General features: G+C 47.1%; 1 protein-coding gene across 1 annotated transcript in view; it reads right to left on the reverse strand.

The window, feature by feature from the left end:
- Window positions 1-3,354: 3,354 nt before the first annotated feature.
- Window positions 3,355-16,636, reverse strand: part of VSIG4 (V-set and immunoglobulin domain containing 4) — a 51,626-nt gene continuing 38,344 nt past the window's right edge. The window contains exons 6-8 of the mRNA XM_083371784.1: window positions 10,557-10,682; window positions 9,598-9,619; window positions 3,355-4,041 (exon numbers count right to left, since the gene is read on the reverse strand). Coding sequence (XP_083227910.1) covers window positions 3,837-4,041; window positions 9,598-9,619; window positions 10,557-10,682 — 353 coding nt within the window. The 3' untranslated portion in view covers window positions 3,355-3,836. The remainder of the gene's footprint in view (window positions 4,042-9,597; window positions 9,620-10,556; window positions 10,683-16,636) is intronic.

Consider the following 16,636-nt stretch of genomic DNA (forward strand, 5'->3'; position numbering starts at 1 on the left):
CGTACCCAAGGTTTAGGCGCAGGACACTTCAATATCTTCGTAAATAACTTAGATGAGGGAATAGAAGGGGAACTCATCAAATTTGCAGACGTCAGTCTGAAAATCCAGATGGATCTTGACAAAATTGAAGAAGGGGCCCTATCCAATACTCGGCCCTGGCTACACTGGAAGGGGTATGGGCTTTGGCAACACCCCCTTCCCTTTGCTCTTTAAGCATAAAGAAAGAGCAATCAAAAGTTTCACAATGTTTGTTTTACTTACATATATGATTTTAATAAGGGACACGGTAGCTTAGTGGGTTAGGAGGCTGAACTTGTTGATCAGAAGGTTGGCAGTTTGGCGGGTCGAATCCCGTAACAGAGTGAGCGCCTGTTACTCCTCCCAGTTTCTGCCCACCTAGCAGTTCGAAAGCACGTAAAAAAAATGCAAGTAGAAAAATAGGGACCACTACGGTGGGAAGGTAACAGCGTTCTGTGCGCCTTTGGCATCTAGTCATGCCGGCCACATGACCACGGAGACGTCCTTGGACAAGCGCTGGCTCTTCGGCTTTGAAACAGAGTTGAAAACGACTAGCACGCATGTGTGGGGGAACCTTTACCTTTACCTTTATGATTTTAATATCTATTTAATATCTATTAAAATCAGGGCAATGTCAGAGAGTGAAATCGCAACTCCTTCACTTCACCATATTTCCACCAGAGCCTGTGTCTCTGCTTCTCTCTCCAGCCAAAGAGACTGAAAACACTTTGCACATGTTTGTATTTTCATACCAACTGAAAAACAATTTCTTAACATTACCATATGCAATAAAAACTCCTGCTACATGATTTAAGTCAGAATCCAAGTGAAAGGATCCCATGAAGACCGAGGCCTCTGCTAAAAGCCACACAGGACAATACATGTCAGATGATGTCATTTGTGCAGGGAGATGATGTTACTTCCCAACCCATGGATGCCCTAAAAATCAAAGGTGTCCAAATATCATTACCAAATTGTAAGTATTAATGAGTTGGAAGGGACCAATATTAAATATGTGACTGGACAGCAAACCTATTAAATGTTTAAATAATTTATTTGGTCCGATTTTCTGAGTTGGGTCATAAACAAACATATGATAAACAATAATGCCGCTTGGGTGTGTGTGAAAGCCCTAATAAGCAGGCATATACATAGAATGAAGGCTTGTAAGCCGCCCTGAGTCTTCGGAGAAGGGTGGGATATAAATGGAATTTAAAAAAACAAAACACAAATGGGCAGCTGCCAGGGGTAGACTTTATTCATTCAACCATGTATAATGGTTGAAGGTAGCCAACAACATTAGAGCTTTATAACAAGTGGGCTTTGATGTTTAGACATGCAGATTTAGGTTCCTGCCCTAGGCTATGACTGTGATTGCCCTGAGAATGTGTTAAATCTGAGAAGGAAGATCCTTCTTGGGTGTGGATTATTATGAGAGGGTCATAATCCAGATGTTTGATGGAGCCACTGAGTCTAAGTGTTAGGATTGTATGTTTATTCAGTGGACTGAAGTTGCTAAAGGGAAATGGGGGGTGAATAAAAGGCTTTTAACTTTCAATGTTTTTTCTATGTTCTTTTTCTATTTAAATTCTAACGATTTGAATATTGAAAGTAGATGAAATGGGATCACATGAAGCTTTTGCTTTGGCCTCACCCACCATCCCTGAAAAGCAAGTCCAAAGAAGCCTTCAGGCCTGCTCACTTGGGAGAGAACTGTTCACTAACATTTCACACCTAGGATTCACACCAGGGAATCTCATGTCCTTTAGAAACAAAGCTGTTCCCTCTTGGTCAACACAGAGCTTTTTCAAACATCTTGCAATCTTCTTCATTATCATGGAGATCTGTGCAAAAGGGGGTAGAACAAGAGAACAGCTGATTTGCTTTCTCCAACTCTGCAAAGAGAAACCCATTAAATGTGGAGACCTTATCATTCTTCTCCAAGAGCATTGGCGGGAGGGCACTGAATCCAGTGTTGAAGGAAAAGTCTTCATCATGGTTCTGTCCAAGCCAGGGTTAAACAACATGGCAACTGCTTTAGAAAGAAGGTTGCAGTTTATTGTTCAGCAGAGCCAGACAGAAAGATGGAAAAGAGGAAAAAAAGGGCTGAGCACATGTAGGGAGTGGGTTTTTATACCCTCTTGAGCCTTTTGTTTGGAGGTTATTTCCTGTTCCTGTCTGAGGCTTTATATTTCCTGTGTCATGTATTTTGACCTGTGTCCCTTTGGCATCTGTGGGTTAATCCTATTATGTCCTGTCTTAGACTTTGGGTGGGGTATGTAGATTTTAGGTGTCTTTGTCTTCCTAAACTTCTAGCTCCAACCTTCCTGGATTTACATCTGCATTTCTATAGAGCTGGTTTCTGCTTGGGAGAGGCAGACTTGGGGCTATTAAGAAAAACTGGGCATGCTTTTCTGCCTCTTTAAGATCCTTTGAGGAAATATATTTTTCTGGCCTTTTAATATTTCCTTCTCTGGGGGGCTGACTTCCCACACCAGCAAAGGAGAAAGCTCTTCCTGAAGGGCATCAGCACAACCACACAAGCTCCTTCTTAGGTGATTGCCAAGCCAACAACACCCAAGAGTCTGTATCTGACTAATTGGAAGACTGGGACATCCATAGGGAGTGGCAGCTTTAAAAAATCAAAAGAGGGGCTTCAGCTGGACAATTGAAGCCCTGCTCCCCTTTTTTATGGGCAGGGTAAGGCTTTGATCCCAACATCTCTAATAAAGGGGCAGGCTTTGATTGTGCAGCTGAAGCCTCAACTTCACTCCTTTAACACAGAGAGACACAAAACCCCCATGATCATCCCTGTTCATTATGTTTATCAAGTGCTCAGTGGTTGCTACTAACTTTCACCTTATCAAATCCCAAATCCTAAGAGACTCTGCTTCATTCAATGCCAACACTCTGGAATCCAACTTCATATTAATCCGAAAGGGGCCTACATGTACTGCCCTTCTGTAGAGCAGTGTTTATTTTATCAAATTTCTATACCAGCTATCTCACATAAATGATTTTGGCAGTTTACAAACAATATGCTGGCTGAGGAATTCTGTGAGTTGAAATCCATTCATCTACAGGATTTCGCCAAAGAATTCTTTCCTCTTAAGTCAATATTAGATTATTTTGCTTTAAAATAAGCCAATGAATAAAAACAAACCTAGGAAAATATTTGAATGCAGGACAGAAAAAGCTGCAGTATTTGCTTGCCAATTAGAGAAGAGGGAACAACAAATGTAATTTCCACCTAATTATTGCTAATTTAAGCAATAATCCCAAAGCTACCATTTCCCGATGTTTTGCAGTGTGATTCATCAGTTCAAAATGTTTATAATACAAGTGTTTTTTATTAGGACAAATGTGCTTTTGATCAGATGGAGGAGTACAGATAGTGTATTCAAGGCAAACTGCAAACAAAAAAATCAAATACATGCACATTTCAGTGTCAACATTTTTTAGTCCAAAGAACTCCCATTCAACAAACCAAACCTGCCAAATTTGCAAGAAGGAGAAACTGAGAAAACAGAGTCACCACATGAGGAGAGAGTGAATCAAAGTTTTGCCCAGCCCTGCATCAGCTTCTCTTGGGCAGGGAGAAAAGTCTAAGCATCAGCTACTGGGCAGGTGGAGTTGCTAGGCTGAAAGAAGCCCATTTGGAGGTCCATACAGGAGAACCCCCAGTTGGGAGGAGGAGGACCCTGTTCAGATAAGGCAAGTTAATATGTGTTCATGTGGAGGAGCCAAGATGAATGTCCTTCAAAGCGCAGCTCTTGAAGATGTAGCAAGATCTACTCTTTCCTGTTACTAGTTGGCCATCAGTTCCCCAACTGCTTCTCAGTTACCAGGATCTCATATTCATTGTCCATCTTTTCACCCATTACCACGTACTCAGCAGCTTTGGTCGGCTCCATAGTATAATTGTTACCGAAACTTGAATTCGGTTCCTCATACAGGCAGGTACTGTTGACCTCTGGACTGGTTGGGATGTCTTCATTGCCCAGGGTGAGGGCATTATTGTTGCTGAATTAGACAGAAGATGGTGAAATTAGGCATGCAAGACAGGGTGTTCCACTTACCCAGGAAATGCAAGCCTGGTGAAAGATGCCTTTGCACAACACAATTTTTGTAGGACTGACTGTGTTATATATGTAAACAATCCCCTGAGAAAGATGTATATATGTTAACTGTTCAAATAATACGGCAGCAGCAAGCGTTAAACTAAAAGCAGCCTGACAAGAAAACACGCGGGAACTTTGACAGCTGTCAAAGTTCCCCGCACCGCGCAGGCGCCACCACTGACAGCTCGCGGCTGTCAAACGCCGGACTACGAAGAAGCCTGAGCTGTCAAAGCGTCCACCGTACAGCGCAGGCGCAACCACTGACAGCTCGCGGCTGTCAAAACACCAAGACACGCGGAAGCCGGAGCTGTCAACAAAAGACGACGCGGATTGGTCCCTGCCTGACAGGGCGCCAAAATGAACACCGCTGATTGGTCCTCGCTACCAGCTGCCGGCTATAAAAGCCGGACAAGTTATTCTATGTTGCCTTTTGCTCTTAAATAAATCTGTTGTTACTAGCCTGTCGTCCCGAGTGGTCCTTCGGCTACTTCACTGGCGACGAAGGTGGGATCGCTCCGGAGCTGAAGTCACGGCCGAGGAAGGGAGTTCCCGGCAAGAGCTGTCACGGAAGTTTTAACTTCCATCGGAGCAACCCAGGGACCGGACGACATGGCAAACTTCGGCCGTGTGAGGGAGTTTGATACCCGCCATCCCGAGAGATGGCAATCACACCTCGGCCAAGTCGAGGGATTCCTCCTCGTCAGTAAGATCACTGACGACCGAGCAAAGGCCGCCGCTCTGCTGTACATCAGCGGGCCCCCGGTGTACGATGCAGCCGTCGGGTTGTTCAGCCCAGTGCCCATCACTGAAGTCTCCTACGCGGACTTGGTGGACCAGCTGAGCAAATACTACATGCCGGCTCGATCAGAACTATACTGGCGGGTGCAATTCGCGCAAAAGAAACAACGGCAGGACGAGCCCGCCAACGAATTCATCGCCGGAGTCAGGCATGCCGCAAGGAACTGCTGCTTTCCCGACCTGGAAGACCGCATCAGAGACCAGGTGGTGATCGGTCTGAGGGACGAGAAGCTACAAAAAAAACTGACGTCCAAACCCGACATGAACCTGGCCGAGCTGACCAGGGAGATCATGGCATACGAACACAGCCACAAGAAGAAGCCGACCAACACGACCCCAGAGACCCCCGCGACCGTCTACCAGGAAAGCGCAGCCTTCAGCGACAGCGGAGAGTCGGTAGATTTCACCGACGGAGAAGCCCTACAACGCCGAATGGAGCACCGACAGCCGAGAAGGGGAAAGACGTCGGACCGCCGGGGGGCCAGGAACCCTCCACCGCCACCGCGTTACGAGCAACGAGCCGCCTGTGCCAGCTGCGGGGGCAATCATGCCCGAGGAGGTTGCCGTTTTAGGAACGCGAAATGCCACAATTGCGGGAAGACTGGCCACATCAAGCCGGTGTGCCGCAGCAAGGGCCGGGACAACATCAATGAGGTGGAGGCAAACCCCCCAGGTAGGCCAGCTGCCCAGGCCAGCAGAGAACCCCACCCAGGGCCCCTGGTAGAGACGGTGGACAGGGTAAACAGCATAAGCTCCAAGGTTAAGATCTGGGTCAGAATTCAGGGGGTGCCCTGCCACATGGAAGTAGATTCCGGGTCGGCAGTTTCCTTAATTTCTCTAACAACCTATCAGGAGATCTGTCAGAAGGGCCGAGGACAAATTCCCCTGAAACAAACTCAGGTACACCTAGCTGACTTCCAGAAAACCCCCATTCCGGTGGAAGGAAAAGCCAAGGTCGTAGTGCAGTATAAGGGGTTCAAGGGTCCCCTGGAGGTTTTAGTTACACCAGGGAACCGCACCAATTTGATAGGACTAAACTGGTTCAGTCCACTAGGTATCGCTTTAACTGGGGTTAACACCATTCTAACACCCAGCCTAGAAGCCGTTTGCGATAAGTTCGCCGACGTTTTCGATGGCACTTTAGGGAAATACACGGGTCCCCCCATCTCCTTACTGTTAGACCCTGCAATCCGACCAGTTAAGATAAGAGCCAGGAGGGTACCTTTTGCCCTTAAAGAAAAAATCGAAAACGAGCTTGATCGCCTCGTAGGACTAGGGGTGCTTGAGCCCACAGAAGGGGGAACCTGGGAGACCCCTATCGTCACCCCAATCAAACCTAATGGGGAAGTGAGACTGTGCGCTGATTATAAAGCGACAGTCAACTTAGCCCTCAGCCCCCATGCCTACCCGGTGCCAGCGGTAAGGGACGTATTTGCTTCCATCCGCTCGGGCACCCTTTTCGCCAAGCTCGATCTCACTCAGGCGTACTTACAGCTACCGGTCACTGAGGACACTGCGGAGGCCCAGACAATTGTCACCCACCGCGGTGCCTTTAAGGTAAAGAGGCTCCAATTTGGCATATCGGCGGCCCCGGGTATATTTCAGGGTATCATGGAGAAGACCCTGAAAGGAATACCCGGGGTCTGCCCCTACTTCGACGATGTTCTCATCGCCGGAGAAAACGAAGCGAACTTAGCTGACAGGCTGTCAGCTGTGCTGAGCCGGCTCAGAGAAGCCGGCCTCAAACTTAAGCGGGAAAAGTGCTCTATTGGAGTCACATCCACTGAATTCCTAGGGTACAAAATAGATAGCCAGGGCATTCACCCCACCTCAGAAAAACTACAGGCTATTCAAACCGCACACTCAACCCAGGTCAATTGATTTGGGCACGATCATACACAGATAAAAACAAGTGGGTCCAAGGGACAGTAATAACACAAACAGGGCCAATCTCATACCTTATAGCTACGCAAGCACAGGGCAACATACGCCGCCATATTGATCAGCTCAGACCCAGACAACCACCACACAATTCCGGGCAACCAACCAATGCCAGCATACAGCTCCCACCGGAAATGCTGCCTATTCCAAACCAGGAAGAAGAACACCAAAACGAAGACCCGGAACCTCACCACCCTCCACCCCTTCGCCGCTCAACCAGGAATCGGAGACCACCCCCCTACCTAAAAGACTATCAGTGGGCAGGTTCAAACATCCAAGAGGACGGAAACGCACCAGGGGAGGGGTAAGGGGTGTGTTATATATGTAAACAATCCCCTGAGAAAGATGTATATATGTTAACTGTTCAAATAATACGGCAGCAGCAAGCGTTAAACTAAAAGCAGCCTGACAAGAAAACACGCGGGAACTTTGACAGCTGTCAAAGTTCCCCGCACCGCGCAGGCGCCACCACTGACAGCTCGCGGCTGTCAAACGCCGGACTACGAAGAAGCCTGAGCTGTCAAAGCGTCCACCGTACAGCGCAGGCGCAACCACTGACAGCTCGCGGCTGTCAAAACACCAAGACACGCGGAAGCCGGAGCTGTCAACAAAAGACGACGCGGATTGGTCCCTGCCTGACAGGGCGCCAAAATGAACACCGCTGATTGGTCCTCGCTACCAGCTGCCGGCTATAAAAGCCGGACAAGTTATTCTATGTTGCCTTTTGCTCTTAAATAAATCTGTTGTTACTAGCCTGTCGTCCCGAGTGGTCCTTCGGCTACTTCACTGACTCAGAGAGATTCCCATTTGCTGCCTCTGCAAGTAGCCTGCCCGCCTCAATTAACAGCTGCCTTGCAGAGAACATGAACTATTTTGAGACCCGCAGTTCTGCTTTTAAAAAGCACAAAGGGTAACTTAGTGACATTTGTCCAGCACAAACCACCCTGATCCCAGTTGCCTTCTGCTCTTCCTCTCAAAAACATGCACACATGTGTGTGCACGTGTGTGCACACACACACACACACACACACACAGAGAGAGAGAGGCAAGCAGAGGAGAAAGAGAAAAGAATAAGAAGCTTGTATGGGGGAAATAAGAAATGTATACGTAAGAAGATACAGTTTTCTCAAATCACTCTCAGATCCCCCATAATGATGGGTGACAATCTAGCTGCATTTACTGTGTAACAAGAGGTGGACTGTTGTGATCTAAAGTGAAAGCTGAATGTGGAGACACTGATTTTAGGGTATAGTCCCAGATGTGGTGCAATGGTCAAATCTTATGGCAAACTAAATTATGGGTTGAAATCATCCAGCCTTTTGAAAAGAAAAACTGGTGAAATGCAATTTTTAAAATCTTGCACAGCCATGGATTCATGCAGCACAATTCAGCAAGATCAACTTAATCTCTTTGCTGTTTGAACAAGCCTCTTTTAAGAGCTCTGGGCCCATCCTGGAGGGGCAGAAAAGTCCACCAGCAGAAAATCCTGCCTTGCTTGCTTGCTTTCCTATTTCTTCACTGCCCGTCTCACTCAGAAATGGCTCAGTTAAGGATAACATAAGCCTCCTCTTTTACTCAGACACCAGAGGTTAGATTTATTTTATTTTTTTATTTTAATTCCATTTATATCCCGCCCTTCTCCGAAGACTCAGGGCGGCTTACAAGCTTAGCAGTAGCCTTCATTCTATGTATATGCCTGCTTATTAGGGCTTTCATACACCCCCCAAGCGGCATTATTACGAAGTCAGCTTAATTGCCCCCAACAATCTGGGTCCTCATTTTACCTACCTCGGAAGGATGGAAGGCTGAGTCAACCTTGAGCCTGGTGGGATGCGAACCTGCACTAATTGCAGGCAGCTGGTGTTACTTAAGGAGGCATTAGCCCACTGCTCCACCAAGATGAAGGCAAGAACAGAATAAAGGCATAACAGAATAAATAAATAAATAGTTCGGGGGGAAGGGACCGATTATGCTGTGGTTCACTGCAGGTATGGATGCGGCACCTAGCACAGTTTGTCCCAACCTCAGTCACTTTAAGAGGTGTGGACCAACTGCCAGAATTTATCAGCCAGCATGCTGAGAAAGCCACACCTGTTAAAGTGACTGAGACACTTAAGGCACACTGCTGGCCTTATGGTTACTTGAGGCAAGCCTGCTTTGCCAGGTCTTCTGCAAAAGTAGCAATAAGAGACAGCTGCATCTTCCAATGATCTTTTGCATAGAAGGATGAAATCTGTGACTCTTTGGTTATTGCTGAACTGCAGTGCCACCTGCCCCACCCAGGACATGCTGGTGGGATCGTGCTAGAAAACACCCTCAGCTCTTTTAGCACCAATATCACTGTGGCTGTCATTGTGGCTGTGTTGCACAACATTCTTAACCCAGGTCAACTAAATCCCACAATGTGCAATTTCCATGTTGTGCAAAAGCTTGACTGGTTTTAATTTTTTTCCTCTTTGTTCTTTAATGTGTTGTATTCTAATTAAACATGTAACTCTACATGTTTAATTAGGACAGGATTTCACTTGCCGTTCAGGAAGGTAGTATTATTTTTCCAGGCATTCAAATGGCTCCTTCTATGCATTTCCTTTCTGCACCGAAAATGGGAACTGCAGGCTCAACCTTTTTTCACCAAGTCAGTTATTTACACTCAGCTCTCCAGAATGTACCCAGTCAACACAATTTACTATTGCAATCCCAGGATGAGATGATTACTTACTATGTTACTTCATAAATATTATCTGAAAAAGAAACAGCATTTTAATGACTTTTTATTTTGAGAAAACAAAGTTACCATTAAATTAAAATGCAACTACAAAACTGTAAAAAAGAAAAAAAGAAGGTAAGATGGAATGAAATAGAACAGAACAGAACAAATTAAAACAACTGGATAATTGGAGATCAGAATGGACAGTTTCTATGGCTACTCTTATAGTGTCCTGTTTTGAATTGATCAAGGCCCAGCAGCCTCTTAAAGTTGTCTTTGATAGCAGAGTGTTGGTGTTGTGCTTGTGTTTATTAACATTATACTGTGCTCAGATGGACTAGGGGCGACATGATAGCAGTCTTCCAATATTTGAGGGGCTGCTACAAAGAAGAGGGGGTCAACCTATTCTCCAAAGCACTAGAAGGCAAGACAAGAAACAGTGGATGGGAACTAACCAAAGAGAGAAGCAACCTAGAACTAAGGAGAAATTTCTTAATGGTGAGAGCAGTCAACTAATGGAACAGCTTGTCTTCAGAAGTTGTGGATGCTCCATCAATGGAGGCTTTCAAAAAGAGACTGGACAGTCATTTGTCTGGAATAATATAGGGCCTCCAGCTCGAGCAGGGTGTTGGACTAGAAGACCTCCAAGGTCCCTTCCAACTCTGTTATTCTATGTTCGACGTTCTGAAATTTCACTTCACATGCTTGAAATGTTCACTCACATGATTATAAGCCAGTTTTCACCCATCACCACACATATTTGAAATCTTGCACAAGAGTTTTCCTCTTTAGAATTCAGAATTTGTGATCTTAAATTTACGGTAGTCTATAAGTGCTACTCTGGGCTGTACAGAGATTCACTATGAGTAATTTGTTCCTAATTTGCTCCACACTTCTGATTCCTGAAATCCAAGTTATTCTACTATTGTCCCCGATCCCCAATCTGAGAAAATGAGCACCCCACAACTCACCACTCTTAGTTCTCTTTCTGCAAAAGACCACTGAGATGACCACAAGGGTAAAAGCTGCAGATAGCACAGCGATCAGGATGATGACATACAATGGCAGAGCCTTCTTCTGAGTACCGGGAGCTGGAGCTTGAAACAGAAACGGAGATTTCCATCAAGTTTCACATGACCTTTCATCTTTAAGATAATTGATGCAAACCAACAGGGCCTGTTGCCCACCTGATGTCTACTGGATAGCTTTTGATCGGCCATTTGACTTGCAGTATCAGATATGCTTTGGAAATTATTAATAATAACAAGGTCCTGCACTGTAGCAGCCTAAGGGTTTTGAGGCCTCTCCAGCAGCCTCAGAGTAACAAAAGAAGAGAAAAGAAAAGAAATTATTTCATGGGCACTTGGTAATCAGAAAAACAGCTGAATGGGTATTGTTCACATCTGGAGGCCAGAAGGTTGGGGAAGAAAATGGACCAGTATCCTTTCTTGGGCTGGTGACCATAGTATTTGGTTTGGTATCAAGGACCACACTGGGGTGTGCAATATCACATGGTTGTTCAGGAAGGCCATAAACAGGAAGTGGGTGAGCCAGAATGAAACATGCAGACTAGATTCACACTTAATAAATTGACTTAATATACTGCCTCCTGAAATGATCAGCCAACTTCTGTCCATTCATGCTCTTCTCCTTCTTCCCTTCATTTTTTCTGCTCAGATGCACTTCTCATCCATTGTCTTGCTAAGATCAAATCAAAGTTCATATTTGTTACTCACTTTTGTACTCAGGGCCTGATCATTCTTGATCCCGTCTCTTCCTGTTATACCACTTGAAGAAGCCCACTCCCAGGGCATACAACTTAACTTGTCTCCTGACCTAGGCAACCTTCACCTGCCTCTTGAATGCATCCAGACAGAAATCTTTGCTTCTTTAGGCAGATCTTTATTATTGGCTATGAATTTTCTACTGAATTTTGTGCATCTTAAAATTTCTCTGTCCATTTTAGTAAACATTCTATCACACAAAATTCATCTACTTGAACTAATTTTTCATCATTTTCATATCATAAAACTACCTTGATCATTGATCAGTTAATGGTTAGATCCACAGTCCTTGCTGAATCTTACAATCTATAGCATATTGTTGAAAATCATTTGGATTCTCAGCCAACAACATCACATTATCTGCACAAAAGTATGCATGTGTTCATATTCCCAACCAACACAACTCTAATGAAACCAGAAATGCTAGTTTAGATTTTATCCCTAAATACAAAATCATTCCTCCTTTCCTTACTCCCTGCTGGGTGTTGACCCGTTCACTGAGCTTTCTTTTTATTCTTGAGTGAGAATTCCTCCCATCCTGTTCAAAGATCAAATCAATTTATTACAGCCATATGGCGAGAAACAATAAAACATCCAATTGTAGGTTACTTATATACATACATATATAAAAATGCACTGAGCATGATCTAATGGTAGGTAAGAACTCATATAATAAAACTAATTTTAAAATAAAAAATTATTAAAAGGATCTAAAAATAATATTTATCCTATTTATGTGTCCAATGAATCCCCAGTGCTGCTGCACAGAATCTAGCCACCTGCGTCGTAATCACAGCTTGTTCGTCCTTAAGCAGCCACTGGAGATAAGTAGTCTGAGAATGGCCAGGATACCTATTGATTATTGGGAGGATATAGTTTTTTCAAATAGAAAGAGCACTGAAGGAGTATGTGTCCAATGGTCTCCACCTCTCCTGAACCACAGGAGCAGTCTTTCAGTCAATGGTATCTTTTTATTCTTGCTATGCAGGATGGCCGATGGAAGCGCATGGCACCGTGTGAGCGCAAATGCTTTCCGGTGGTTTACTGACTCCAACTGGCTAAGAAAACTGGTGGGAGCAACAACATATCTAATAGGGTCTGGAGCCAGAAACAGGGGAGCTATCCCTAAGTCCGCTTGCCTCTCGAAGTCCTCTACCCCTTGTTGCAAAGTTTGTTTTGCTTGATTGTAGTCCAATTTGAGTATTGAGGCTGAAGAGAAGCCTAGTTTGGCAAGGTTGGACTCAACTCCCTTGATCCATGAAGAGAGGAAAATTTGTCTTGGAGGAAAGGCCTTGCGGAAAGAAATTAAACTTTAGCCAGATATTTAAAGAAGCTATACAGATTCTTGCTTCAACTTTTATCAATCCTGTCTCCAAGCGCAGAAGTACAATTTAGGCACAGCGCAGCATCTAGAGAACTGCTCTAATAAACTTGAATTGATCTTTCCAATGGTGTGAAGCACGAAGCTGAGGGTCTGAGCAAGTCCCGTAGAGAAACTGTCCTAGCAACTTGGCCAGAAAGAGCTTAATTGCGGCTGGAACATAATGTCTTCCCGTTGTGTGGAAAACTTTGAGGATGGTGTTTGCTGATCTTTGGCCAGAAGCAGCTGCATATTCTCCATGTGCTTTTCTTGAACCAGTGTCATGGATGATCACCCCTAGGTACTTAAAGGTGGTTACCTACTCTATATTATGACCATTTATTTTATTTATTTATTTATTTTATCACATTTATATACCGCCCTTTCCCGAAGGACTCAGGGCGGTTTACAGGGTGAATTAAAAAACAAAGATACAAAAGTTAAAAACAGATTAAAAAAATTATATTTGTCCCTGCATAAGTAAAACCCCAGTTAAAATTAAGATTAAGGCTAAAATTAGAATTCTCAGCCTGGGCCAGAGAGCTCAAAGAGCCAGGTCTTCAGGTCCCGTCGGAATGAACGGAGGTCGGGGGCAGTCCTCAGCTCCACTGGCAGCTGGTTCCAAAGGGCAGGCACACCCACTGAGAAGGCCCTATCCCTGGGTGTCGTCCGCCAGCAATCTCTTACCGGTGGCACCCTGAGAAGACCCTCCCTGTGGGAGCACACTGGACGAAGGGAGCTTGATGCCGGCAGCAGGTGTTCCCTCAGATATCCCGGACCCAAGCCATTTAGGGCTTTATAGGTCATCACCAGCACCTTAAATCTCACCCGGAGGGCAACCGGGAGCCAATGCAGCTCGCGGAGTAGAGGTGTTACATGGGAGTATTGGGAAACCCCCATCACAACTCACGCGGCTGCATTCTGCACCAGCTGAAGACTCCGAGTGGTCCTCAAGGGTAGCCCCATGTAAAGAGCATTGCAGTAGTCTAAACGGGAGGTCACGAGCGCATGAGTGACTGTGCGTAGGGCATCGCGGTCCAGATAGGGTTGCAACTGGCGCACCAGGCAAACCTGGGCAAAAGCCCCCCTGGTCACGGCTCCTATATGGTCTTCAAAATTGAGTCATGAATCCAGGAGGATGCCCAAGTTGCGAGCCCTATCAACGGGGGAGTAACACCTCACCCCCCATCGTTAGAGATGGAATAGTCTGGTTGACCCGAGATGCCGATATGCACAGCCACTCAGTCTTGGCGGGATTGAGACGAAGCCTGTTTCTCCCCATCCACACCTGGACCACCTCCAGGCAACAGGACATCATGGCGAGGGCATCGCTGGGTTGGTTCAGGGTGGAAAGAAAAAGTTGGGTATCATCAGCGTACTGATGATTCCCTACCCCGAAACCACGAATGATCTCACCCAGCGGCTTCATATAGATGTTGAACAGGAGGGGCGAGAGAACCGGCCCCTGAGGAACTCCACAAATGAGAGGCCTCGGGGCGGATCTCTGCCCTCCCATCAACACCGACTGCGAATGGCCCAGGAGATAGGAGAACCACCGTAAAATGGTACCTCCCACTCCCAACCCCCTGAGATGCCGCAGTAGGATACCATGGTCGATGGTATCAAAAGCCACTGAGAGATCTAATAGGACCAGGACAGAGAAACAACCCCTGTCCCGAGCCCGCCAGAGATCATTCACCAGCGTGGCCAATGCCATCTCCATGCTGTATCCGGGCCTGAAACCCGATTGGTACGGGTCCAGATAATCAGTTTCCTCCAGGAACAGAGGAAGCTGATGCGCCACCACACTCTCAACAAACTTCGCCAAAAAGCGAAGGTTGGAGACTGGACGATAATTATTTAAAACAGCCGGGTCCAGGGCAGGCTTCTTGAGGAGGGGTCTCACCACTGCCTCCTTCAAGGCGGCAGGGAAGACACCCTCTTTCAAAGAAGCAGTTATTACTGCCTGGAACCAGCCTCGTGTCTCCTCCCGGGCCGCATAAACTAGCCAGGAGGGGCACGGATCCAACAAACAGGTGGTGGTGCTCAGCCTCCCCATGATCCTGTCCACATCATCAGGGGAAACAGGATCGAACTCAGTCCAGATAACATGCTCAAGACCGTCCGATTCCTCCACGTCAGACTCTGCCCAGTCAGAGTACAGACCGGTCCGGATCTGAGCGATTTTGTCCGCCAGATGATGACTAAACTCGTCGGCTCATCCCCGTAAGGGATCCTCCCTCACCTCCTGATTAAGGAGGGAGCGAATTACCCTAAACAGGGCAGCCGGGCGATTATCTGCGGACGCAATGAGGGCAGCGAAGTAGTTAGACTTCGCCGTCCTTATTGCCGCAAGATAAGACCTTATAAAGATTCTTAACTGCAATCGGTCAGATTCGGATCGGCTGGACCTCCAACCGCTCTCTAGACCCCGTCTCAGACACTTCATCTCCCGGAGCTCCACAGAGAACCACGGAGCCCAGCGGGATCTGCGCTGGGTCAGAGGTCGCAAGGGTACAACACAGTCAAGTGCCCCGGCGGCTGCCCTTTCCCAGGCATCCACCAGGGCATCGACTGGGCTGTGGGTAAGGGTGATGGGTATAGACCCAAGTGCCCTCTGGAACCGTTCCGGGTCCATTAGGTGCTTGGGGCGGAACCACCTGGTCGGTTCTGCAGCCCAGCGGCGGGGGGTGGCATAACAGAAGACCAGCCGCAGGAGATAATGATCTGACCATGACAGGGGAACAGTGGTTGGTGAACCCCCTCCCAAATCATCCAACCACTGTCCAGACAGGAACACCAGGTCGAAAGTATGATCCCCCACATGAGTCAGGCCCTCAATAACTTGGGTCAGGCCCATGGCCGTCATGGAGGTCATGAACTCCCGAGCTAACTCAGACGACCCTCCCAGTGAAGGCAGGTTGAGGTCACCCAGAACTATAAGCCTGGGGAACTCCACCGCCAACCCTGAGAGAGTGTTGAGCAGCTCGGGCAGGGCTGTTGCCACACAGCTGGGCACCAGGTATGTGAGCAACAAGCCCAACTGAGCCCGAGGACCACATCTCAAGAGGAGGGATTCATTCCCGGCCATCTGGACAATGGTGGTCTCCCGCGGACATAAAATCTCCCGGACAACCACCGCCACCCCACCAACCCTGCCCTGAGCCCGTGGCTGGTGTAGCACACGGAAAACTGGAGGGCATAACTCGGTCAGAGGAACCCCACCCTCCGAGCCCAACCAAGTCTCCGTAATGCACACCAGATCCGCACATTCCTCCTCAATCAAATCATGAATGAGGGGAGCCTTGTTAACGACGGATCTGGCGTTAAAATAAACCAGCCTAAGCTCAGGGACCTGATCACCCTCATCCCCGGGCAAAAGGGTGCTAACCGGAGGGTCGGAGTGCGCCACCGCTCGGAGACAGCGGGGGTGCAATCCCAGATGTTGATATGGCCCTCCGTGCAACCACCTGCTGCCATTCCCTATCGTTGTGGGGATTTGAAGCCCCACCCCAACATTCACAGAACCAGCAACCACCTCCCCCAGAGCCGTCCCGTCAGGACCCCTAACAGGCCCAGACTGAGTGCCGGTTAATGATTCCCTCCCCAACCTCCTACCCCTCCCCCTCCCTAACCTTTTAAAATAACCGGCTAAAAAATGTATCAGGGGCCTCTTAGCACGTCTCAACTCGAGGCCCCTATCTAAGCCCAGCCACCTCTCGGAGTCCCAACAATTGGGCTCGTCATTAAGGGGAGTGTGGAAACAGGCGGTTGGTTGTGCCCAGGAGGGAGAAACCCCCCTGAGGGCATACAGATCAGCTTCAGAGTAATGGAGACAGACCATGCAGCAATAAAATGTCCACATAGGGCAGATGTTATAAATAGTTCCAATGGGTAGTTCGATGGG

This window comes from Vipera ursinii (genome assembly GCF_947247035.1).
Source record: "Vipera ursinii genome assembly, chromosome: 12".
In the NCBI taxonomy this organism is placed as follows: domain Eukaryota; kingdom Metazoa; phylum Chordata; class Lepidosauria; order Squamata; family Viperidae; genus Vipera; species Vipera ursinii.